Source organism: Littorina saxatilis, linkage group LG8, assembly GCF_037325665.1.
Source record: "Littorina saxatilis isolate snail1 linkage group LG8, US_GU_Lsax_2.0, whole genome shotgun sequence".
Taxonomy (NCBI): domain Eukaryota; kingdom Metazoa; phylum Mollusca; class Gastropoda; order Littorinimorpha; family Littorinidae; genus Littorina; species Littorina saxatilis.
This window is the reverse complement of record NC_090252.1, coordinates 1,932,903-1,960,746: the sequence shown is the minus strand read 5'-3', so window position 1 is coordinate 1,960,746 and position 27,844 is coordinate 1,932,903. Positions and strand designations below refer to the sequence as shown.

Here is a 27,844-nt window from a genome sequence, read left to right as displayed (position 1 = left end):
TTGAGCGGCGGTCACGTGATCCCTGTAAAAGAAATATTTAATCCAAAAGGTGATCCTGAAGGTTAAGTGAACGGCCTTAACTGACATATACAGTTTTAATAACATGACACGGGGATTAATGCTTTACTTTGGGTTTGAAATTTGTTGGCCAAGTTTATACTAAAAGAGTTCAAAACTTGTTACAGAAAGTGTTGAAAAGTGGAACGCTTTTGTTTAAAGTGTGTGTATTGTGTATGCTTCTTGTTCTTGTTCTTCTTGTTCTTGTTCTTGTTCTTGTTTTTCCTCGTTCGCTCAAACATACGCTAGAAGTGGGTCACCATTTGACCTGGTCAAGTCAGCAGGCGAAGCTGGATAGGGGAAGTAACTGACTATTTTCCGGGTCGGGCACTTTCAGGCAGTTACTTCCCTTACTTCCTTTCGCCATGTACTGATTTTTGTCGACATGTCAGCATCCGTGTAAAATAAGTGATCAGGAATAGCTTTTGAATAAGTAATTTATGACACAAAGCTAATCAAATACGTTATAAATCCATCTGTATATTAAATGATTAGCTGATAGTGTATTGTTTTGGTCACGTGATGTAGGCTTGTTTGCTTGAGTTCGTGTCCTCGTTGAATACTGTTCCTTGTTTCGTGTCGTATTATGAATAACATTTTGTTTAAACCATTAGCTGATTTTGTAATTGACTTCGTGCGAAAAAGTGGAGCTGAAGAGGGTGGCAATTGTATTTCACAATAACAGCCTGATGTGCAACTGAAATGTCCTCATTCTTGTTAGTTTTGTGTGAAAAAGGGAATGAAGAGATGCTGTGCACAATTTGAAGCTTTGGATTTGCCTACCTTTTTTAAAAATGTATTATCAGCCGCTTTCTTGCTTCGCGCCCTCAAAATTTCAAGGGTTCGTGTGTTTTTATGCGAACTACTATCTAGTTCTACAGGAAAAGTCCAACACATGGTAAACACTATATAGTTTACCATGCGTGTTCACAACTGGTTGCAAAACGTGAGTTCCAAAGTGTTGGACTTGTACAAACTGCCGCCATCAAGCATCATCCCTGAGTGAAACACCTCAAAGATCGACACAGAACAACAACAAGAAAGGTTACTTATTGGAACGTTAGCCTACATTTGTGAAAAAACAAGACAAGTGAATGACTTGTTTTATCAAAAACTAAATATTCCAATAACAAACATTTCTTGGTTTTTTTTTATCCTCGGTTTTGGAACGTTAGCAGTCTATGTGTTTTAGGGTTATCACAAAGATCAACCTGCCAGCTGTGCGCCTTTCTTTTTTATTTGTTTGTGTGTGTTTTGTTCAAGGTGTTTTGGTTTGATTTGTTTTGAGGTTGTCTTTTGTTACATGTTAGATTAAATTGCAGTTATCTCCCTTCTGGATGGAGGGAAATTCAAGATGGTGACTTACTGTATACTGTCTTTACTTGACAAGTTGTGTTAACTTAATTTTGTAGAAAGTTTCTGAGATAGTGCACCGTTGTGTATTTTATGTTTGTGGTAGCGGAGACTTCGAAATGTGACGGAGGTCACCAAACTTTGTGGACAACAGTGATCATAAAACACTAAGTGTGTCTTGAGCTTACAATGAAAATGTATGATGCGGCCACACACTCAAATGCGCGCACGTGAAAACACACACACACACACACACACACACACACACACACACACACACACACACACACACACACACACACACACACACACACACACACACACACACACACACACACACACACACACACACACACACACACACACACACACACACACACACATACACAAACACACACACACAAACATACACACACATACACACACAAACACATAATACATAAGGCAGATAGAAGAGCAAAAACATTTTTATTAAAAAATAATCGGTTTTTTTGTGTTGGTGCTGTTTGAGAACGCCAAGATTTGCTATCGACTTTTCAAACAGGCAGTAAACATGTGTAAATTGTAAACGACATGTTTAGACTAAAAAGGTTCTGACAGGGGAAGCAGTTTCGAAGCGCAATCCCAAGGTCAAGATCTGAATGACGTAAAACACAAGCACGATGACGTCAATTCTTGTTTTGCGTCATAGAACTGACGAAGTCTTTCTCTGGCAATCTCCAAATGATTACAATCTGCGAAAACCAGGAATAACCCGATGTGTTTTGGATTGTTCTGGTGGTGGTGGTGGTTGTTGTTGTTGGTGTTGTTGTTGTTGTTGTTGTTGTTGTTGTTGTTGTTGTTGTTGTTGTTGTGGTGGTGGTGGTGGTGGTGTTGTGGTGGTGGTGGTCATGGTGGTGGTGATCGAGGTGGTGGTGGTGGTCGTCGTGGTGGTGATCTAGGTGGTGGTGGTGGTCGTCGTGGTGGTGATCGAGGTGGCGGTGGTGGCGGCGGTGAGGGTGGTGGTGGTGGTGGAGGTGAAGCTCACGGTAGTGGTGGTGACGATGGTGTTGATGGCAGCATGTCACGACAAGACACACTTACTGTCTCTCCTCTTTTTGGCGGAGGTAGTGGTCGTCGTCGTCGCTGGTGGTATTGGTGGTCGTTGTGGTGATGGCGGTGGTAGTTGTTGTTGTATTAGGTTGTGGCGTGGGTGGTGGTGGGGGTAGTGGTTGTTGTAAGGGATGGCGTGGTGGTGGTGGTGACAGGAGGCGTGCGGACCGTGATGAGCTGTGTGGTGCAGCGTGATACTGCATCCAGCCTGTCAGCACGATCAATATCCTCATCAGTCCTCCCTTCATCATCATCAACCTGATCTCTGCCCTGTAACACGGCCACCACGCGCCGCTCCAGGCCTCGCACAAAGCCATACCTCGCTACTGTCACTGTGTCCGTTGCCGCCACCGCCACGTCCTGCACAGCTCGCTCCCACCTCGCCCTGTTGTGTTTCCTGTCTTGATACCCCAACACACTCACCGGTACACCTGCATCCTTCAGTCCCTGCACCACGCCGCTAGCTGGTGACGTCACCCGCCCTGCCTCATCCGTGACGTCATCCTGTAGATCTGTGCTTCTGGTCAGGACGAACACATCACGGTAGCTCAGCCGGGAGGGACTGTTGGCGATGCTCCTCCCTGCAGGGAAAAGACCGTTGGAACAGTTAGACAGTCCTGTCTGATAAATATTCATGTATGTTAGCAAACATTCATTACAACCTATCCGTGTATTTGTTTTCTCAAACACACACACCATCCCCTCTCACACACACGCAGCATACACACTAGCTTTATAAAATCACCACAAAGTGTGTACATTTTAGACACATACAGCAACACTTCGACGTCATGACGTAATTTTGCAATAAAAATTACGTCATTTTTCTCCCTGCAGACTGACCTGACTTAGGATTTGATTGAAATTTTAGTTCTTTTGAAGTGAGCGAAGACTTTTCAATATATTCTCGAGAGGGCGGGGGCGGGGGGGGGGGGGGGGTGGTGGAACGAGAAGGTTTACCCCTCAACTCAAACCTACCACAATCATCATCATCATCATCATCATCATCATCATCATCATCATCATCATCATCATCATCATAACCAACACCCCCACCAACATCAACACCACCTCCAACATCATCACTATCATCATCAGCTACACAACTTACCCACACCCAGACGGCGCAGCACGGCAGCGATATCCTGACCACACTGTGCGCAGTCCAACGGCCACCGACCTGTGTGATCGTTGCCATGGTGACTCAGCCGTATAACGTTCAGCCCGTCCCCAGGCGCAGGCACGCCGCTGTCGCTGTAGTCGTGGACTTTACACCTGTGAATCACGGGCTGTATTTCACGGAGGATGGCGGGCGCCGAGCGGAGGGGGACAGTGAACACCTGTGTCTGTAGTGCTGGGGGTATGTCGCAGTTAATAGTACCGGCACACCACAGGTACAGGTGTGGTACTTGCTGCGCTAGGCGTGTTACAAGGTGTGTGTGACGGGGACCATCCTTCAGCCTGTGACACAGAATGGAGACATGTTGTTAGAGATGTGTGTCTCACTCATATGAGACATGTTGTTAGAGATGTGTGTCACACTCACATGAGACATGTTGTTAGAGATGTGTGTCACACTCACATGAGACATGGTGTTAGAGATGTGTGTCACACTCACATGAGACATGGTGTTAGAGATGTGTGTCACACTCATATGAGACATGGTGTTAGAGATGTGTGTCACACTCACATGAGACATGGTGTTAGAGATGTGTGTCACACTCACATGAGACATGCTGTTAGAGATGTGTGTCACACTCATAATTATGAGACATGGTGTTAGAGATGTGTTTCACACTCACATGAGACATGCTGTTAGAGATGTGTGTCTCACTCACATGAGATATGATAAGCTTATAACAGTTGTCCGCAAAAGATGTCACTTAATAGTTTACCATAATTACGTCTTTAGGATTTTACGCAGATTGTGGTTATGACAACATGCAATTCCAGGCATACAGGGTGGTGCGAGTTACATCAATCAGACAGCTCTCACTCTTCCTCTTTCGTACACACACACACACACACACACACACACACACACACACGCACACACACACACACACACACACACACACACACACACACACACGTATGAACACAAACCTGCTGTGAAAGCTCGCCTCGTCGATCAAGACGTGTAGGTGGCCGTTTTCCACACATGCCAAGAGGTCGGTGACTGCCTGCTCGACATCCGCCTCCCTGTCCCAGATATTGTACCGGTGGTACGACACGCTGCCTGGTGTCACGGAAGGCGTCGGGCCCGCGCTCAGCGACATCTCCAGCTGTTGTTTGATGGATGTGCTGACGGCCCGGGTGGGGTACCATGTTGACAGCACGTGCACATCGTGCCCCTGTCGCAGCCACCGCAAGCCTTGCAGCACCAGCACCACCGTCTTACCTGTTGGAACACAAAGAATAGTAAGGTTCATATATTGCAGGACAGTGTGAAAACAAGGCAGTGTTACACGTAGAGACGACTTTCACATCGTGACCCTGGTGATAGGGAAGATGTAGGCCCACGATCAGCCACCTCAACCCCTGCACTACCAGAACTGTCATACCTGTTTACACATAAAATATAACCTAAACAATATACTGTACATTTATTCCCCCCTCTGCTTCTTTACCTCTGTAAACTTGTAGAGCTAGTTATTTTTCGATAATGACCCAGCAACCAAACAAATAACGAGCCAGCAACAGCCTGAATCCTCGATAGTGCAATGGGTTGAGAAGCTGTTCTGTTTCGGTACTACTTTTGCGACTGAAAAGTTCCGAACGCTCTATACGTACGAAGTATACATCTCTGGAGCAAACAATACAAACATACCGCATTTAAATTAACAACTACAGGCCTGAACACATGAATATCCATATAAAATCCATGAGTTCGGTTGTTTTCTGAATCTAGATCTGCTGTGCACAAACCGTTCATCACAAGCAAATTCCCAAGGCAAGTAACTCATACTCTCGCGACAAGAGTAGTTCCCCTTCTTTTAACTCAGTTTCTTCGACAACACTGACTGCAATCCGACGGTCAGTTTTCAACAATATTTCATTTTATAAACAGATCACACGCAACCAAATGCACACATCTCATCAATTTAAACAACATAAAGCGGTTTCATACACTATTTTCCCCAGAAAACTGAACTTCATACAGTAATTAACGTTGGAACACGGGTGCAAAAGTTCGTCTGCTAGTCCCATTTGACGCAAGAACATTATCTTAAGCGATACTAAAACATAAACAGAACACACAATACCTGCCTTTACCGCCACAGCAGAATAACAGCATATCTGTGTACTTGATTTTAGTCCAAAACAAGGAAACTGACAAGAAGTGTTAACAGAATGGAATGATTTGCACGGAACTATACAACCGCGCATCAATCGATCGCCTGCGCAGGTTGACTGGTTGAGTGAGTCGGATTCGATGAAACTTTCGCACAAAAACTCCTGTTTTCTTTGAATAACTGAAGAAAGGAGGAATAAAGAGGTTACACACCTCGTCTCAGTGATTATTAAAAATAATGGTCTCAGTTCGCGGTCATGAAAAAGCTCGCTGAAGCTCGCATTTTTCATGATCCGCTAACTTCGACCATTATTTTTAATAATCACTGAGACTCGGCATGTAACCTCTACGTATTACAACACAATGTGAAAGGAAGGCTCTGTTACATTGAGTCCGTTTCACCAGTTACACGCGAAACACAGCATCAGGAACATAGCAATAAGCATAACAAAATGGATATAACTGCCAAGAACATTCTTATTTTAGAATATTACATTTCATGGAGACTAAATGAACAAACTTTTCTCCGAGTCAGCTGGATGCCTTTCCTTCAGTTGACACATTTTGGATGGAATCAGACGACACACACAGCGTGCACAAAACAAACCGTCCTCCAACAAAACTAGAACGTTCTGGTACGATGACGATAGAGTAAACTTTGACAAAAAAACAACGTCATACATATATCGCGTTGTGCATTCAACTAAGACGTCATTTGAGCAAACTAGCTGGCATCAGTGCACTGTAAGAAAATCAGAAAAATTGTTCGGTCAGTATCTTTGCCGCAACAACAGCAACGACGATAATTAGTGTTGTTGTTTACGATGATGATAACGATGATGATGATGATGATGATGATGATGATGATGATGATGAAAGGAAAATTCTTGAGAAGTACTAAAATGTTTGTTTTTTCTTCTTCATAAAACAGTGGCACAAGTAGCAGCATAAGTGATTGCTGGGTGAGGGTGGTGCCGGGTGGTGGTGGTGGTGGTGGTGGTGGTGGGTTTGTTTCTCTTCATAGCAGCAGTATTAGCACAGCACCCTTCACACACATGTCAGCAGGTGTACGGTGTAACCTCATTCACATCCTGTTCTACTAGTGATGTTCACATGTGCGACTTTCAGCCGAGTTTGAGCCGATTTTTGTCGATGAGAAGGCAGGCAAAAGTTGGTACAGCAAAATAGTCGCGAAGTTAACAGGGCCGGACTAGGCGAAGAGGAGGGGGGGGGGGGTTGCCAGTGGTGGGCCAGGGGGATGTCCCCCCTGGCGGCAGGGGCGGATCAGTTCATTTTATGACTGGTTTTTTTTCAAAAGTATATTGTGAAGATATGGGTGTGAAGGCGCGAAGCGCCGAGCTTGCTAGGGGGGTCCGGGGGCATGCCCCCCCGGAAAATTTTGAAAAAAAGGATGCAAAATGGTGCAATCTGGTGCATTCTGAGGATGATCATTACCAGTTTCAGGCAGCAGATTTTGTCACTGATTAATACCCCAAAAATTGAAACTCAATGTAAAATAAAGAAATGCATACCTCATTCAATATTTTTATTTTTTGGCTGGGGGGGGGGTCCGGAAACCCTAGAACCCATCCCCCCCTCATTGTGGGGGTCAGGGGGCGAAGCCCCCTGAAGCTGACGGGTAGGTCATATTCTGAGATAGGAAAAAGGTCGCTCCTTGCATGAAACGGCATAAAATAAGCAATAATAAAAAAAAATTAAATAAGTAAGGTACATGTTTAGGCTAGGGGGGGGGGGGGGTTGCGCAACCCCCATAACCCCCCCGGTAGTCCGGCCCTGGTTAACCATTTGGAAAGTCAACCCGAAATGTTATCAATTGCCGGCTTCTGGTCGAGAAGAAACTCCCGTTGAAAACTGCACAACTTTAAACAAAGACCCTAAAAACAGGGCGTTTGCTTTGAATAGCTTTTTCTAGAGGCTTAGTTTGTTAGCCGAGTGCGCCTGGAAGACCAAGCCTTGATAATTATAATAGAAGGCTACAGAGCTGAATTTAGCGTTGCCAGCACGAGAAACTAGAGCTACATCTGTTAGAGAACAGTCCAACATCGACAGCGAGGCAAACAACATGAAACACACAAAACAGGAAACAATCAATCCAGGGAAAGAGGCTGTGAGCTTGTCACCTGTTCCTGGCGCTCCCGTAATGTAGACCAGTGGCGGGTCTCGGTTCATTAGGCCCAGCTGTTGCAGGGTCAGAACAAGAAGTGCCAGCCTCCGCCCCAGTTCCGCCACCGCCTGGCCTGCAGTCCGCACCTCCACACGTACGTTGTTGTAGCAGGGGACAGACACCGTGGTGGCCGGACCAACAAACCTGTAACAGAAATAATTCAGATAATTTTAAATGATAATTAATACTCAAACGTAGAATACCAACATTGTTTCAGCACTGTGACGTAACTGACGTGGATGTCACTTCTCTCACCTGGCCACGATGTCCAGGTAAAGTTGATCAGTGAGCTGAGTGTCCACAGTGCAGGCCATCCTGTGTTGCCACCAGGTGCTCAGCTGTGATAGCACGGCGGGTGTCACGTGCCAGTACGATGCAGGCTGGGACAGTTGGTCAGAGCAACAGCACAGCTGGACGGCCTCTGCTGTGTTGGCGGCACCCAGGCTCTGACACACCGCCTGCAGCAGAGACATACATGTACAGTACGTAATACTTTATCTTTGTGTGGGACACAAGTATCATTATTTTCTTGGTTGAAACTGACAAAACATCCATCATTGTGACTATGTGCGCACGCTCTCGCGTGTGTGTGTGTGTGTGTGTGTGTGTGTGTGTGTGTGTGTGTGTGTGTGTGTGAGGCAGCAATTGTAAATGTACTGAGACCAGCACACACTCTCTCCCTGTGTCTCTGTCTCTCTTTCTTTCTCTTTATTCTCTCGCTCTCTCTCTGTCCCTAGCTCTGTCTCTGTCTCTCTCTCTCTGTCCCTAGCTCTGTCTCTCTTGACTGTCTGTGTGTCTGCCTCTCCCTCCTTCCCTCCCCCTCCCTCCCTCTCTCTCCCCCCTCTCTCTCTCTCTTGCTCTCTCTCTCTCTTGCTCTCTCTCTCTCTCTTGCTCTCTCTCTCCCTCTCTCTCTCTCTTTCTCTCCTCTCTCTCTCTCTCCTCTCTCTCTCTCTCTCCCTCTCCTCTCTCTCTGGCTTGCTATCTCTCTCTCTCTCCCTCTCTCTCTCTCTCTCTCGCTCTCTCTCTCTCTCTCTCTCTCTCTCTCTCTCTCTCTCTCTCTCTCTCTCTCTCTCTCTCTCTCTCTCTCTCTCTCTCTCTCTCGTTACCTGTTCCAATTGTTCATCGTTGTCCAAGACTCGCTCTAACTGAGCACTGCTGATGTAAGGCAGGAAGAGAGTTTTCTTGACAGTCATGCAAGGTCCGATGTCACTCACAAGATGCCTCACCACTCTCTCCGACTTGTCCAGCTGCTTGACCGCTTGCTTCACCTTCTGGGCAAGGAAAGGATCGGCCGGAGGGTGTGTCTCGTTCGAGGCACCCTTGGTTTTCCCCACAGACTTGAGCTCTCCGATCAGAATGCCGTGCTGGCGGTGGATCAAAAGAAAGTCAAAATCGCCCTGACGATCTTGTGCTAAGTCTTTGGGTAGTGGGAGCTGTTTCGCGGTCGCGGCATAGGCAGGCTCGTTGAGATAGCTGCCGAACTGTAGCTGAGACAGGATGAACATGGCCTCGTGACGACTGTCGCCAAGCTCCTGCAGGTTTAGCATCACGTGGTTCTGGGCAAAGTCATCCCGTATGTCGCTCTCCTGCACTCTTTCTGGCGCGAGATGTATCTGTGACAGTGATTCCTGGGTCCACATGCTGTGCTGTGATGACGGGATGAAGTGGCGACGGGACGGGGGAGCTGCGTGCACAAGGGCGCCACCAGACGGACAGTCTGGCAACACAAGCACGGGCTCACCGGTACCGGGTGCAGTGCCCCTGAAGTAGGGCACCCTGTTGAACTGTACCGGCGGCACACAGTAGGTACGGGTGACAGCGTCAGGGTAGAGTGACGTCACGATCTGCCGCCAGGGCTCAGCCTGTGCCTGTTGCGAGTTTCTGGCCGCCATGGTCTCGGGTTCAAACCTTCACTCAATGTGACCTGCGCGCTTTGTTGCTTTTGGGAACGACAGAGAGCCACCCTCGTTGTGCTGCTGGTTATGATCTACAATTTGTCTTTCTCTTACACCCGGTTAGACAATCAGTCCAGGTTCACAATGTCCTGTTCTGCTGGTTTTGATCAACTACTTGTCTTTCCCTTACACCCGGTTAGAGAATCTCTCACACCCGGTTAGAGTATCAGTCTCTACACATGCCATGCTCTGGTTATATCAGGCTCAGTGACAGAATTACGCACGTCTGGTTCCCCTATAGCTCAATAGGTAAATCTTCAGACAAAATGTTCCAGGTTTTCACCACACAACGTGTCATGAATGCAGAGTGTGGCGTGTTGTGTGTTACTGACCGAGGTCGGATGTGGCTCGCTAACACACGGCTCATAATAGGCATATGTCACAGACAGGCTGCATGACTACACTGTCACTCACACAAGTCAAGTTTCACAGACTGTCACTCACAGAAGTCATTTCTCTCAGACAGGCTGACTTCACTGTCACTGACACAAGTCAAGTTTCACAGACTGTCACCGACACAAGTCATTTCTCACAGACAGGCTGACTTCACTGTCACTGACACAAGTCATGTTTCACACTAGACTGTCACTGACACAAGTCATTTCTCACAGTCAGAATTCACTGTCACTGACACAAGACATTTCTCACAGTCAGAAATCACTGTCACAGTCAGAAATCACAGTCATTAAAATAAGTCATTTCTCACAGTCAGGTAGACTACACTGTCACTGACACAAGTCATGTTTCACAGTCAGGTAGACTACACTGTCACTGACACAAGTCATGTTTCACAGTCAGGTAGACTACACTGTCACTGACACAAGTCATGTTTCACAGTCAGGTAGACTACACTGTCACTGACACAAGTCATGTTTCACAGTCAGGTAGACTACACTATCACTGACACAAATCATGTTTCACAGTCAGGTAGACTACACTGTCACTGACACAAGTCATGTTTCACAGTCAGGTAGACTACACAGTCACTGACACAAGTCATGTTTCACAGTCAGGTAGACCACACAGTCACTGACACAAGTCATGTTTCACAGTCAGGTAGACTACACAGTCACTGACACAAGTCATGTTTCACAGTCAGGTAGACTACACTGTCACTGACACAAATCATGTTTCACAGTCAGGTAGACTACACAGTCATTGACACAAGTCATGTTTCACAGTCAGGTAGACTACACTGTCACTGACACAAGTCATGTTTCACAGTCAGGTAGACTACACTGTCACTGATAGTCGCCACAAACCCTGTAGGATTCGCAGTGCACGTCAGTGTCATTAAAAGTGCGGGACGAAGCGTCCTTACAAGTGCGGGACATTCTGTTTGCAACTCAGAAAATCTTTTTTTTTTTGTTTAGAGATTTTTGTATTTGATTGTTTTTATCAAATGCAAACCGTTACTTGCTCAGATGTGGTGACTTATCGACTGTACACATGTTTAATATGCACGCAATAATTTGAAAAGTAATTTACACTCCTTTCCTTTACCTAATCTTTGCTGGCTTTACACATTAACACGTGTTACACTGATCTAGTTACAGCACTGTAGTTGTAACGCTACAGTTCACAGTCCTCAACCCAACACACCACGTGTTACACTGATCTTGTTACAGCATTGTGCTGTGTAGTTGTAACGCTACAGTTCACAGTCCTCAGCCCAACACAACAACGCGTGTTACACTGATCTTGTTACAGCATTGTGCTGTGTAGTTGTAACGCTACAGTTCACAGTCCTCAACCCAACACAACAACGCGTGTTACACTGATCTTGTTACAGCACTGTGCTGTGTAGTTGTATCGCTACAGTTCACAGTCCTCAACCCAACACAACAACGCGTGTTACACTGATCTTGTTACAGCATTGTGCTGTGTAGTTGTAAAGCTACAGTTCACAGTCCTCAACCCAACACAACAACACGTGTTACACTGATCTTTTTACAGCACTGTGCTGTGTAGTTGTAACGCTACAGTTCACAGTCCTCAACCCAACACACCAACACGATTTACACTGATCTTTTGACAGTACTGTGCTGTGTAGTTGTAACGCTACAGTTCACAGTCCTCAACCCAACACAACAACGCGTGTTACACTGATCTTTAACAGCACTGTGCTGTGTAGTTGTAACGCTACAGTTCACAGTCCTCAACCCAACACATCACACATCACGAACCGTGACAAATTTATGATCCTATGACCCCCTGAACCTGAAATCATTTTTTGTTTCATCAGTGTAAAGAAGGCTTATACAGTACTGTCGGTCACACACTCCAAACTCGGTAATTCACTATCTGGCACTCCCGTTTATGCCTTGATTGCAAAACGAACGTCATTTAGAGATTAAAATGTTAAATTGTAATGTAGCAAGATGTAATACAGACAGAGATACTGAGAACAAATCGTTGTACAGTACTAAGACGGAACGCAACAGAACCAACACAAGGTGTGGACCAACGTCGCAGGGATAAACTTCCTGGTTGAATTATTCCAAGTCCTCTTGTATGCGTGGTGTCAACACTCTGTGTACCCGGGGTGCCTAGCTCATTAAATGACACTGAGGTGGGCCATGTGGTATGGTAGCACATTCCTGCCAACATTAGAAAAAGTGTTGTCTATTGGAATTGTCAAACTGCGAATATGCTTTGGTGGAGAATGTTTCTATCAATAAATACATTTAGAATTCAGATACAAAGTACGGGTAATTGGACAAGAGTAACACACGTGAAAAGAGTAACACACGTGACAAGAGTAACACACGTGACAAGAGTAACACACGTGACAAGAGTACCACACGTGAAAAGAAAAGTGGAGCAGGTTTATGGAGCTTGACATCTTAAAGGAAGAGGTTATCGTGTATAGTATACCGACATTCACAGCTCATGGGTCATTGTCTTCACCAACATTCACAGGTCATGGGTCACTGTCTTCACCAACATTCACAGGTCATGGGTCATTGTCTTCACCAACATTCACAGGTCATGGGTCATTGTCTTCACCGACATTCACAGGTCATGGGTCATTGTCTTCACCAACATTCACAGGTCATGGGTCATTGTCTTCACCAACATTCACAGGTCATGGGTCATTGTCTTCACCAACATTCACAGCTCATGGGTCATTGTCTTCACCAACATTCACAGGTCATGGGTCATTGTCTTCACCAACATTCACAGGTCATGGGTCATTGTCTTCACCAACATTCACAGGTCATGGGTCACTGTCTTCACCAACAAGGATACAAGCATAATTATACATGATGCCACCCCAATAGTCTGATGACATTTTGTCAAGGTATGACTAGCTTGCAACAAGGATACAAGCATAATTATACATGATGCCACCCCAATAGTCTGATGACATTCTGTCAAGGTATGACAAGCTTACAACAAGGATACAAGCATAGTTATACATGATGCTGCCCCAATAATCTATTGACATTCTGTCAAGGTTTGACTAGCTTACAACAAGGATACAAGCATAATTATACATGATGCCACCCCAATAGTCTGATGACATTCTGTCAAGGTGTGACTAGCTTACAACAAGGATACAAGCATAATTATACATGATGCCACCCCAATAGTCTGATGACATTTTGTCAAGGTGTGACTAGCTTGCAGGGAAAGGTGATGAGAACACCCACAACACTATGTCTCCCACACCATGCCAAGCACCCTGTAGGGTACAGGGAGGGTGGGGGAAACACCCACAACACTATGTCTCTCACACCATGCCAAGCACCCTGTAGGGTACAGGGAGGGAGGGTGGGGGAAACACCTACAACACTATGTCTCTCACACCATGCCAAGCACCCTGTAGGGTACAGGGAGGGAGGGTGGGGGAAACACCCACAACACTATTTCTCTCACACCATGCCAAGCACCCTGTAGGGTACAGGGAGGGTGGGGGAAACACCCACAACACTATTTCTCCCACACCATGCCAAGCACCCTGTATGGTACAGGGAGGGAGGGTGGGGGAAACACCCACAACACTATGTCTCTCACACCATGCCAAGCACCCTGTATGGTACAGGGAGGGAGGGTGGGGGAAACACCCACAACACTATGTCTCCCTCACCATGCCAAGCACCCTGTATGGTACAGGGAGGGAGGGTGGGGGAAACACCCACAACACTATGTCTCTCACACCATGCCAAGCACCCTGTATGGTACAGGGAGGGAGGGTGGGGGAAACACCCACAACACTATGTCTCTCACACCATGCCAAGCACCCTGTATGGTACAGGGAGGGAGGGTGGGGGTAACACCCACAACACTATGTCTCCCACACCATGCCAAGCACCCTGTAGGGTACAGGGAGGGAGGGTGGGGGAAACACCCACAACACTATGTCTCCCACACCATGCCAAGCACCCTGTAGGGTACAGGGAGGGAGGGTGGGGGAAACACCCACAACACTATGTCTCTCACACCATGCCAAGCACCCTGTAGGGTACAGGGAGGGAGGGTGGGGGAAACACCCACAACACTATGTCTCTCACACCATGCCAAGCACCCTGTAGGGTACAGGGAGGGAGGGAGGGTGGGGGAAACACCCACAACACTATGTCTCCCACACCATGCCAAGCACCCTGTAGGGTACAGGGAGGGAGGGTGGGGGAAACACCCACAACACTATGTCTCTCACACCATGCCAAGCACCCTGTAGGGTACAGGGAGGGTGGGTGGGGGAAACACACACAACACTATGTCTCTCACACCATGCCAAGCACCCTGTAGGGTACAGGGAAAGAGGGTGGGGGAAACACCCACAACACTATGTCTCCCACACCATGCCAAACACCCTGTAGGGTACAGGGAGGGAGGGTGGGGGAAACACCCACAACACTATGTCTCTCACACCATGCCAAGCACCCTGTAGGGTACAGGGAGGGAGGGTGGGGGTAACACCCACAACACTATGTCTCTCACACCATGCCAAGCATCCTGTAGGGTACAGGGAGGGAGGGTGGGGGAAACACCCACAACACTATGTCTCCCACACCATGCCAAGCACCCTGTAGGGTACAGGGAGGGTGGGTGGGGGAAACACCCACAACACTGTGTCTCTCACACCATGCCAAGCACCCTGTAGGGTACAGGGAGGGTGGGTGGGGGAAACACCCACAACACTATGTCTCCCACACCATGCCAAGCACCCTGCAGGGTACAGGGAGGGAGGGTGGGGGAAACACCCACAACACTATGTCTCCCACACCATGCCAAGCACCATGTAGGGTACAGGGAGGGTGGGTGGGGGAAACACCCACAACACTATGTCTCTCACACCATGCCAAGCACCCTGTAGGGTACAGGGAGGGTGGGTGGGGGAAACACCCACAACACTATGTCTCTCACACCATGCCAAGCACCCTGTAGGGTACAGGGAGGGTGGGTGGGGAAACACCCACAACACTATGTCTCTCACACCATGCCAAGCACCCTGTAGGGTACAGGGAGGGAGGGTGGGGGAAACACCCACAACACTATGTCTCTCACACCATGCCAAGCACCCTGTAGGGTACAGGGAGGGAGGGTGGGGGAAACACCCACAACACTATGTCTCCCTCACCATGCCAAGCACCCTGTAGGGATCAGGGAGGGAGGGTGGGGGAAACACCCACAACACTATGTCTCCCTCACCATGCCAAGCACCCTGTAGGGTACAGGGAGGGAGGGTGGGGGAAACACCCACACCACTATGTCTCTCACACCATGCCAAGCACCCTGTAGGGTACAGGGAGGGAGGGTGGGGGAAACACCCACAACACTATGTCTCTCACACCATGCCAAGCACCATGTAGGGTACAGGGAGGGAGGGTGGGGGAAACACACACAACACTATGTCTCTCACACCATGCCAAGCACCCTGTAGGGTACAGGGAGGGAGGGTGGGGGGTACAGGGAGGGAGGGTGGGGGGTACAGGGAGGGAGGGTGGGGGAAACACCCACAACACTGTTTGGTGTATTTGTTTAGCTTAATTGTTCACCGACATGGGAAATTGGTTGCCCAACAGAAAATATCGTTAGGTTTTATTAGATCGACATTGTAAGATGACCAACTGAAACACCGTAGTTGATAAATGACGTAATAACGTATAACTATCATATAACACTTTTATACACAAAAGCTACTTAGACTAGATCAACGACATTTTACTAGCTGGTAAAACAATCACTAAGCCTTCCAACTCTGTTGAACTATGTATGATTTGGCAATGTGCAGAATGTTTTAGATCTATCCCCGACGCAGTTTGTCAACAAACACGTCAAAAACGGCATCCTATTTCAGGGGCGGATTAGGGGGGGTGGTTACAGGGGTTCCGCACCCCCCCCCCCCCCCCCCCGCCCCCCTCCTCACCGGCTGTCAAAAAAGAAGATTTAATACTAACTTTAAAAGAAATAATGAGTGGCTGCTGACACCAGTGGATCATGTTTATAATCAAGGATAAGCCATAAATTGTTCATAAAATAGCTAAAACTCTTCAGCTTGAGTTAGAGTTAAAAGGCATACACATACAGAATGTATATAATAAACAGAAAAATACAATACATGGCTTGCTTTGTGCTAGGTTTACACTAGTAGGATTTTTAAAAATTGAAAAGTTCAATTTTGGTCGCATTTCAATTTCATTTTTATATTTAGTCAAGTTTTGACTAAATATTTTAACATCGAGGGGGAATCGAAACGAGGGTCGTGGTGTATGTGCGTGTGTGTGTGTGTGTGTCTGTGTGTCTGTGTGTGTGTGTGTGTGTGTGTAGAGCGATTCAGACTAAACTACTGGACCGATCTTTATGAAATTTGACATGAGAGTTCCTGGGTATGAAATCCCCGAACGTTTTTTTCATTTTTTTGATAAATGTCTTTGATGACGTCATATCCGGCTTTTCGTGAAAGTTGAGGCGGCACTGTCACGCCCTCATTTTTCAACCAAATTGGTTGAAATTTTGGTCAAGTAATCTTCGACAAAGCCCGGACTGCGGTATTGCATTTCAGCTTGGTGGCTTAAAAATTAATTAATGACTTTGGTCATTAAAAATCTGAAAATTGTAAAAAAAAATAAAAATTTATAAAACGATCCAAATTTACGTTTATCTTATTTTCCATCATTTGCTGATTCCAAAAACATATAAATATGTTATATTCGGATTAACAACAAGCTCTGAAAATCAAAAATACAAAAATTATTATCAAAATTAAATTGTCGAAATCAATTTAAAAACACTTTCATCTTATTCCCTGTCGGTTCCGGATTCCAAAAACATATAGATATGATATGTTTGGATTATAAACACGCTCAGAAAGTTAAAACAAAGAGAGGTACAGAAACGCATGCTATCCTTCTTAGCGCAACTACTACCCCGCTCTTCTTGTCAATTTCACTGCCTTTGCCATGAGCGGTCGACTGACGATGCTACGTGTACATACGGTCTTGCTGAAAAATGGCATTGCGTTCAGTTTCATTCTGTGAGTTCGACGGCTACTTGACTAAATATTGTATTTTCGCCTTACGCGACTTGTTTTTAAGTCATGCAAACCACACAGCAAAGCTTGTAGTACAATGTATTCTCTATTTATTATCATTCTTATAACAGCAAAGCCCGGAAGCTCTCATTCCAAAATAGAAAAGAAAGAGAGAATGCTTTATGTCCTACAGGCTAAATATTTCGCCTCTTGAGGACAAGATATGGGTTATATGATTCGAGTTTTACGCCTTCACGACTTTTGACGAGATACACAAGTGTATGCGTGTTTAGGTGGTATCAGCCATCTGCACTTATGGCAGAATGACCAAGGTCTTTTACGTGCCATTGTGGTGACAGGGGGGTGGGACATGGCTTCCGTCTCTGGGTCTGCACATAAATTTGACCCGTGTCCGTCCCGGCCCGAATTCGAACCTGCGACCTTCCGATCACAAATCCAGTGCTCTACCACCTGAGCTACCGGGCCCCAGCTCTCATTCACTCGCTAACCGACACTTTTAGGGAGAGAGGTTGGGTGTGGGGGGTGAGAGAGAGGTTGGGTGTGGGGGGTGAGAGAGAGGTTGGGTGTGGTGGTGGGGTGCATTTCAAGGAGTCTCGTCATGTTCTAATAAACACCACGACACAGAACACGCAGGGGCCGCGGTCATGATAATCTACTGTCACGTGACACTAGTCATATAACGACAGAACAGACTTACCTGTGGTGCTCAGACAGAACAGGCTTACCTGTGGTGCTCAGACACAGCTCTCAAGATGTTCAGTGCAACAGAAAGATTGTGAGACACAAGTGGCAAGCTGTTTGTCTCAGTGCACTGTGCTGTGTTTAGTTGTAACGCTACAGTTCACAGTCCTCAGCCCAACACATCTTACACCACGAAACGTGACAAACTTATGATCATACATGACCCCCTGAACCTTAAATCATTTTTTTTTCACGTAAAGTAGGCTTATACAGTACTGTCGGTCACAGACTCCAAACTCGGTTGTTCACTATCTGGCACTCCCGTTTATGTCTTTATTGCAAAACGAACGTCATTTACTGATCAAAATGTTAAACAGAAATGAAGTAAGTTGTAACACAGACTGAGATACTGAGAACAAATCGTTGTACAGTGCTAGGACGGAATGCAACACAGAACTATAACAAGGTGTGCACCAACGACGCAAGGAAAAACTTCCTGGTTGAAATATTCCAACTCGTTATCCTGTATGCGTGGTGTTGACACAACGACAGCGACCACGTGACACACTCTTTATACCCGAGGTGCATAGCTCATCAAATTACACTGGGGTGGGTCATGTGGCATGGGAAGACGGCCTAATATGGACCGGCAAAATGAACCACCTCCAGTTCTGCAAACTAACGGTGTTAGAGCGCTCAAAACTATTTCATTCGCTGTATTTACCCTCTCTGGGTAATTTGCACATGTTACAACAGTTGCAGAAACACAAACCACAAAACCGTTAGGCTTTATACTCTTTTTAACGCCGCTTTTGGCAGCGTTCACTCTATATTTGACGCTTAAAACGGACTAGTTTCTGTCCACGATCAAAGCTGTTATCGCACAAACATCGCTATACATGACAGCTAGTACTGTATTTGTTACACTTTAGCAGTGTTGACCCCGAGTATCTACTGCAAAGAAAAATAATAGCAAAATCTCAAAGTATAAGGATGTCCCCTGATATGAACCAACTTCAACAATTAGAAGGAAATAAAAGCTAAGGGCTCTTTTAATCAATTCAGTAAGAAGCTTGCTGAAAGTAACCTATAACTAGCCTTTCTAGCTTTCCCCAAAATGTACCAAATGGTCCTCTTTTCGTTGAAGTTGATAAATTCCTTTATTTTCTCTCTGTTTTTGATCAGTTTCTTCAGTTTCCTTTTGTACTTTAACAACCGTTATTGTCAAATCGAAACACATAAATCTAAAGCATAATAGAATTAGTCTGACTTGCATGCTAAGTTGTATCATCCTATTCTCTACACCCCCTCTCGTCAGCTTCGCTCCGCCGCCGACACTCGACTCTTCCGACTCCCCACAGTGCAAACAAAGACATGTGGCGAGAGGTCCTTCGCCTATCAAGCCCCTGTGACCTGGAATAGATTAGCCTACCACTGCCTCTCAGACACACAGATTCTCTCACTACATTCAAGACAAATCTCAAAACACACCTCTTTCAGCGCAAGTGATTTCCCCCCCAGCATCTCCCCACCCACCCAATCCCGCCCCACCTCACCCCCTACCTAGCGCCTAAAATAACGTGTATATATATTTTCTGCGCTTTGTGTCAGCACTGTTTGTGTGTGTGTAAATAGTACCGTTGACACGTTTTTATATAGAAGCCTACTGTGGTTCTTGTTCTTAGGCTGTGTATTGGACTGTCATTGTATGCCTGCATCATTAGTTGTCAGTAATTATTACATGTGCTGATTGTTCTCTTTGCCTGTGCGTATAGTATGTTGGTTATGTTTGGTCATAGTATGTTTGTTTATGTTTGGTCGTTATATTGCCTGTGCGTGTATTGTATGTTTGGTCGCTTTCTTTGCCTGTGCATGTATAGTTTGTTGGTTATGTTTGGTCGGTTTCTTTGCCTGTGCGTGTATAGTATGCTTGGTCGATGTATGTATTGTAAAGCGCTAAGAGTAGACATTTTTCTAGAATAGCGCTATAAAAGTTTGCATTATTATGATTATTATTATTATTATTTTAAAGTAAAGGGAGCTTTTTACGGTGATTCGTGAAGGTCTCTTCATTGGTCCATTTTAGGCGCCCAGGCTCCTAATACAATGGGACACACTGCCTGTAACACGTCTCTACTGTGGTGATGACGACAGGTTACATATATACACTACACACTGCCTGTAACACGTCTCTACTGTGGTGATGACGACAGGTTACATATATACACTACACACTGCCTGTAACACGTCTCTACTGTGGTGATGACGACAGGTTACATATATACACTACACACTGCCTGTAACACGTCTCTACTGTGGTGATGGCGACAGGTTACATATATACACTACACACTGCCTGTAACACGTCTCTACTGTGGTGATGACGACAGGTTACATACACTACACACTGCCTGTAACACGTCTCTGCTGTAGTGATGACGACAGGTTACATATATACACTACACACTGCCTGTAACACGTCTCTACTGTGGTGATGACGACAGGTTGGTTCAGACACAGACTGAGCTGTGATAACACTGATCCTCACTGACAAGATCACGCCGAACAAATAGATACATCGTGTTTTGTTGGCATAACACAAAAAATACGGTCTGCATGACAGGATGTAAGATAGTAGGTCTAGAAATATCACTTAAAGAACTTCCCAAAATGCATGATGTTTCTAAAGTTGGTGTCTAACATGTACCTCATATATTCATTTTTTGCTGCATTAAAGTGATCATTGAAAATATAGCTCACTGTGCCCGTTTTCAAAGACATCTTGAAAAATGTTGCTGTCATCAACCAAAACCTTGCATTCAAAGCAGTGTTATTGATATGACATGCATTCAAGCACACACTGCGTGTAATAGAGACGTGGACTAGCTTATGCTCGGTGCATCTTGTGATTTTGGTTATGCTTGTAAAAATGACGGAAATAGATCAATTCAAAGTTATGTAGTTGGAAAACACAAGGATACGACATGCATAACTTGCATGTTACAGACATCATTCAGTTTGGTTTTCAAATGTTACAGATTGCACAACTATTGGTTCGAACTTGAATACCAACTATTATTGTTTTTGTGTAGTTTTGTACAACTTAATTACTGTAAACTTAACGGTCTAATAACGGTCAACATGGACGGTCTCAGTGTCAGCTTGTTACACTTTTCTGCTTACCTTTTCGGCGTGTGAAAGTGGGTAGTTCTCGTCTTATGTCGACAAAATGGTTTTATGTGGTTATGTGGTCTGCAACATGAGTGTAATTCGTGTCTTATCCAGCCTTCCCCACAGTTGTTATGCGTTCTGTATCCTACTCATGTGTGGGTATCATACTACACAACGTCATAGACACAAGAAAACGTATATAAACTATATTGTCATCATTTTCACGAGTTTTCATTCACAAACACCTGGGAAATAAATCTCATGTTCCCTATGCAATAACTCGAGGTGGTGATTGGGTTTGAGCTTTCAGGTGAAACGTGGATTGTCAAAGTAAAAGCCAATCAGGCTGATTGTTTGATGTGTGGAACCATCGCGGCTTTGGATTTGTGTTTCCGAGGACAACGATTGTAAGCATTCACTCTCAAAGACCCAATCAATGTTGATAATTACCGCGGCGACTCATGGTCAATTTGCAACTTATCTCTGTAATCGCAAAATCCACAACGAAAAGTCATAAACACTTAAAAAGAAAAGAAATATGCTCAACACTTACTGAACTCACAGGTATGATCGCAGCTCTGTACATTTTCAGACTGGAAGAAAAGGTCAACAAGCTACGTGTGACGTCACATACAAGTTTGACGTGTTATCTCGTGCTACTGTGACGATGCTTTGTGGCCCGGAGTTGGATTCTAAAAATTCGTCTCCCTGTGGGTTTTTGTGCATTTTGTTGCACAACCAAAATGATGACAAAAACGATGTTTGGTGGCTTGTTGTCAGACCAGCATTTTGTTGTTGGTCCTCGGGGAGCATATCGCCTTTTGTCTCATATTTATCAACCGCGGCCTTCGGCCTTGGTCGATAAAGATGAAACAAAAGACGATATGGTCCCCATGGACCAACAAAAAAGCTGGTCTGTCAACAAGCCACCAAACATCTTATACTATCCCTGATACATTGTAGCTAACTCATGACATTACAGCATGTGCAAACTGCATACGCGGGAAGCGTGCAAATGTCAAACGTACCAATAAATCCACACAAAGTAAGAACCTGGGAGAGTTGATGATGCTGACGCAACGGTTAAAATCTCATTCAAGCAAATATAGTATCATGGCTGCAAAGAAAAATATATACTGAACATTCTTCATCTACCAAAAGTTAAGAGCAGGATGTTTGGAGCCTCTCTGAGCAACAAATATACAGCCACCCACCCCAAGTTTTTCTCACGAGCTAATGCGAACTGTAACGTTTGTGTTACGCCAACAAATCACGATGTATCTATTTATCCGTCGTGAAGATATATAAGACTCATCACGGCCACGCGATACGTGTACCAGGGCCCTCGTGACGTTTCACTCTACTGCACATACGGGTCACGAAGAACTCATCGTGGTGGTGGTTGTGGGGGGGGGGGGGGGGGTTGGAGCGTACTTGGGTTAGCACAAATGCAGATAAAAACATTTATTCCCCCCTCTGCTTCTTTACCTCTGTAAACTTGTAGAGCTAGTTATTTTTCGATAATGACCCAGCAACCAAACAAATAACGAGCCAGCAACAGCCTGAATCCTCGATAGTGCAATGGGTTGAGAAGCTGTTCTGTTTCGGTACTACTTTTGCGACTGAAAAGTTCCGAACGCTCTATACGTACGAAGTATACATCTCTGGAGCAAACAATACAAACATACCGCATTTAAATTAACAACTACAGGCCTGAACACATGAATCTCCATATAAAATCCATGAGTTCGGTTGTTTTCTGAATCTAGATCTGCCGTGCACAAACCGTTCATCACAAGCAAATTCCCACGGCAAGTAACTCATACTCTGGCGACAAGAGTAGTTCCCCTTCTTTTAACGCAGTTTCTTCGACAACACTGACTGCAATCCGACGGTCAGTTTTCAAGAATATTTCATTTTATAAACAGATCACACGCAACCAAATGCACACATCTCATCAATTTAAACAACATAAAGCGGTTTCATACACTATTTTCCCTAGAAAACTGAACTTCAAACAGTAATTAACGTTGGAACACGGGTGCAAAAGTTCGTCTGCTAGTCCCATTTGACGAAAGAACATTTACTAAGCGATACTAAAACATAAACAGAACACACAATATCTGCCTTTACCGCCACAGCAGAATAACGGCATATCTGTGTACTTGATTTTAGTCCAAAACAGGGAAACTGAAAAGAAGTGTTAACAGAATGGAATGATTTGCACGGAACTATACAACCGCGCATTAATCGATCGCCTGCGCAGGTTGACTGGTTGAGTGATTCGGATTCGATCAAACTTTCGCACAAAAACTCCTGTTTTTTTGGAATAACTGAAGAAAGGAGGAATAAAGAGGTTACACACCTCGTCTCAGTGATTATTAAAAATAATGGTCTCAGTTCGCGGTCATGAAAAAGCTCGCTGAAGCTCGCATTTTTCATGATCCGCTAACTTCGACCATTATTTTTAATAATCACTGAGACTCGGCATGTAACCTCTACGTATTTGTTTGTAGCCAAGTGGCGTACGCAGTCTTTTTGTGTAATTATCTCCTGCCCGACCCAGTTGCCTCCCCTGTCTATTATCTTCCCCTGACCCAAGTTGTGTCTCCCGCTAGGATTATTGTGTGTTTACTATCGTAGGGTAGACTCTTGACCGGATTCCTTTCTAACCTCTTATCTCAGATTTAGGTGGTCGTTATGTAACGTGCCGCCAGGCTGTCTGGGTATCGCTGGACGGCGGTTTGTCAAGTGGGTGTCATTTCTTTTGACAGGGTACAATCATTGAAGATGCCAGGTAGCTTGGAGGTTATAGTCTCTTACCCCCCCCCCCCCCCCTTCTGTGTATCAGCTTTGACACTGCTTGTAATATTTCCGGTGTGTGACACCCCTGTAACGATTTCATGCCTCGGTACCGATCCCTTCCATTGGGCAGGCAATCTTAAGACGACGCCCCCCGTTGTCTGACACCGGGTATCTTTCCTATTGGCTATTGGGAATCGGAGTTGACCAGCCTTTAAAAGGGAGAGCATTTAGGCTAGAGGAGAGAACGCGATTTGTGATATACTGAGCTGTGTGCTGCTCGATTGTGTCGGTTGACGTGAACGGTCGAAGTGCTGACCATATTTGTCGCGAAGTTGTAATCAGTCGACTTGTGGTGTTAGATTCCGATACCTGTGCTCTTGTGTTTACGTTTCACTGAGTGTGCTCACTGAGGAGAATCTGTAAGTAACTAGATGCTTTATTCATTCCTTATGCTGTATTCTTTCCTTATGCTCTATTCTTATGTTTCATTTGATGCTATGATGTTTGCATATATGTACATTTTGACGCTGATTTGGTCCCGGGCGATGTCCGACCGGTCTCGCGTCAGAGTCGATGACGCCATTTTGATCTAGCAGAGAGATGTGTTTTCTAGATCAGTTTCTAATTACTTTCATGATTTGACGCTGAAATTGAGCGTTAATAACTTCTAATATTTGATGACCAGTTATTCTAAAGTTGTTTTAGAGTCTTGTGAACATAAAACTCGCGCGTGTATCGTAACCCATGTGTATCGTTGCCATTTTTCCCCATTTTATCACATATTATTTCTGGAGATCAGTAAAGTCTGAGTAGTAGTCGGTTAAAAGCCCAAAGTTAAGCCCTCCGTGCCATTGGCCCGTAAAGCTACCTATTTACGATTTAGGCGCAGAAACCCCTACAATTGATGAACGGGAATTATGGTTGACATATTATTTTGGGTAATGAACTCGTATCATGAGTTATCTTTCTTATTCTTGTCGTTATTATTCAACTCGATGAAGATGTGTCTTCATGGCGATGAACATACTTAGTAATAACAATTATTTTGCAGTTGCGGTTCATGCAGTTGGTTAATTTATGTAGAGCATTTTCCTATGCAAGGCTTAGGCCTAAGGGAAGATGTTGGTTACTTCCCTTGACATTAGCTGTTGTGGAGTTGTTTAACTCACTGTGGATTCTCTTTCAGAGAATGCTGTGTCTGCAGGATTTTGGCTGTATTGTTTAGGTTTATTGTGGAATGTATGTATGGTTAGGATGCATTGGTATGAATGGTGCGTTTTACTTGTTATGCCATGTACTTATATTATGTTTTCTTTTCTTTTCATGTGTCATCAGACACTGCTTTCTGGTGTTAACTTTCTGGTGTTAACTTTCTGGTGTCTACTTTCTGGTGTACGTTAATTAAAAGTCACGTTATCGCAACCTCTGTCTTGGCGTCTCATTTATGCTTCCTGGCCTATTCCTCCCCCTTCCACTCCACCCTATCACATCTGGCGCATGCGTAGCAGGATTCAGGAAGTAGAGACGCCGTAGTTTAACACCAGAAAGCAGGGAAAGCAGTGTAGGATTGACTCAGCACATCCAAGATGGCGGTCGACGGGGTTCCTAGACCCCAGTGGCAGATGTTTCCCCCTCCCAGGCTTCCTGTCTTCACTGGTGGTGACGATGGCTGTCAGCTCGACGATTTCAGCACCGAGGCACGTCGCGTCATTTCCCATTTCAACATGGCGGCACTTGGTGGGGAGGGAGCAGAGTGGCTGATCCAGTCACTCGCTGGGCCTGCCAGGAAGGAGGTTAACCTGCACCCCCCTCAGGCGACCGCTACGGCTGACCTAGTCCTGACCATTCTGCAGGACACGTTTGGGGACCACGCCAGCATTTCCACTCTACTAGCGTCGTTCTACAGCATCTCCCAGAGTCAAGAGGAGGGCATTCTCTCATATGCCCACAGGTTGCAGGCTCTGCAGGTGAAGACGAATGCTGTTGTTGCCGGTACGGTTTCCGATGCTGCACTTCGTGATCGATTCATGCACGGACTGTTCTTGCCTGCAATGAGACGGGACCTCATGCGCTTTGCGAGAGGGCGTGAGGCTGTCACTTTTGCGGCAGTCCGTGCAGAAGCTCTCAGGTGGATGAGGGAAGATTTCGAGGTGGTGACGAAGCAACAACAACAAGCAACAGAGAGCAGCACTGAGGTACGCAGCCTGCAATTACAAGTCAACGAACTCGCCGTCAGATCAGCAGAGCTTCGCGCTGCCCTGGACCAACATCCGCGAGCTGCCTCACGTCATCAGCAACCGTCCGCGAAGCCACGTTGTTGGCTTTGCAACCGCCACGGGCATCTGCAGAGCAGGTGCCCTACCAAGCGTCATAGAGGTGAACAACTGCTGTCATGGAGACAGCCAAGTGAGAAACGCGCGAGTCATCAATCAACATCCATCACGGCGCAACCTCTCCTTGAGCAAAGCTGTCAGACAGAGGAACAGCATCGGCTGGCGACAACCCCCGTCCCCGTGCAGCTACACGACGCTCAGTTGATTTCATTTTGGGATTCGTTACTTAATCTTGCCCCTGTACCCCGAGTCCCTGCTACCCCAACGTTCCCGGACCGAGGCACTGTCTGCATCGCACGCCCTGTCTTCCCCCCACCCGTCCAGCCTCATCCGGTGCAGCCAGCGGCCCCTGCACCTGTTCTACAGGCCCATGAGCTTCCAGTGCCAGTACTGCGAGTCCCAGACCAGCCTCTGGCTAGAGACCCAGAACCTCTGGTTCCTCCTCCAGCTGCTGTGCCTGTGCGCCGCTCACAGCGTATACGGCAGAGATTTTCGTCGTTCTGAGCAGTCATGGGATTAACTTGATTTTATTTATTTTGAACAGACGGACTTGTGTGTAATATAATAAGTGTGCCGCTGTCATAACCCCGCCATCCGTCTATTGTGAACAGTCAGGAGAACAATGTGCTGCTGTCACGTGGGCAATGTGTCATTTGTGAGACTGTTCGTGTTCTGCTAAGAGACTGTGTGTACACTATGAGTATTGATTGCCTGTTGTATTGTGTCTTGTATGAATGGGTTGGGTGACTGTGCGTGTCATCCGTTACCGTTTCTGATTTTATTTGTTGTTTCACTTGGGTGAACTTGTGTTTGATTTATAGATGTCATTTTCAGCTATTCCCGAGGCGCTGTACCTGCGAGGACGCAGTTGGTATAGAGCTGGGGGGGATGTAGCCAAGTGGCGTACGCAGTCTTTTTGTGTAATTATCTCCTGCCCGACCCAGTTGCCTCCCCTGTCTATTATCTTCCCCTGACCCAAGTTGTGTCTCCCGCTAGGATGATTGTGTGTTTACTATCGTAGGGTAGACTCTTGACCGGATTCCTTTCTAATCTCTTATCTCAGATTTAGGTGGTCGTTATGTAACGTGCCGCCAGGCTGTCTGGGTATCGCTGGACGGCGGTTTGTCAAGTGGGTGTCATTTCTTTTGACAGGGTACAATCATTGAAGATGCCAGGTAGCTTGGAGGTTATAGTCTCTTACCCCCCCCCCCCCCCCCTTCTGTGTATCAGCTTTGACACTGCTTGTAATATTTCCGGTGTGTGACACCCCTGTAACGATTTCATGCCTCGGTACCGATCCCTTCCATTGGGCAGGCAATCTTAAGACGACGCCCCCCGTTGTCTGACACCGGGTATCTTTCCTATTGGCTATTGGGAATCGGAGTTGACCAGCCTTTAAAAGGGAGAGCATTAGAC

At 45.9% G+C, this 27,844-nt stretch overlaps 1 protein-coding gene and 1 long non-coding RNA gene across 4 annotated transcripts in view; both read right to left on the bottom strand.

Annotated features, from left to right (window-relative positions):
• Nucleotides 1-2,407: 2,407 nt before the first annotated feature.
• The window catches only part of LOC138972523 (uncharacterized), a 63,525-nt gene continuing 38,088 nt past the window's right edge, over nt 2,408-27,844 (bottom strand). The window contains exons 1-6 of one of the 3 annotated variants that reach the window (XM_070345167.1): nt 9,089-11,493; nt 8,238-8,440; nt 7,939-8,126; nt 4,609-4,903; nt 3,614-3,963; nt 2,408-3,083 (exon numbers count right to left, since the gene is read on the bottom strand). In XM_070345167.1, the coding sequence (XP_070201268.1) occupies nt 2,587-3,083; nt 3,614-3,963; nt 4,609-4,903; nt 7,939-8,126; nt 8,238-8,440; nt 9,089-9,874 (2,319 nt within the window). In that variant the 5' untranslated portion in view covers nt 9,875-11,493 and the 3' untranslated portion in view covers nt 2,408-2,586. Of the gene's footprint in view, nt 3,084-3,613; nt 3,964-4,608; nt 4,904-7,938; nt 8,127-8,237; nt 8,441-9,088; nt 11,494-27,844 lie in introns of those variants that run through there. The other 2 variants (XM_070345168.1, XM_070345169.1) reach the window with 2 other exon arrangements.
• Nucleotides 12,049-18,693, bottom strand: LOC138972529 (uncharacterized). The gene is made up of 2 exons (XR_011457657.1): nt 18,136-18,693; nt 12,049-12,537 (listed from the first exon to the last, which is right to left on the bottom strand). It is a non-coding gene; the product is annotated as an uncharacterized lncRNA (long non-coding RNA).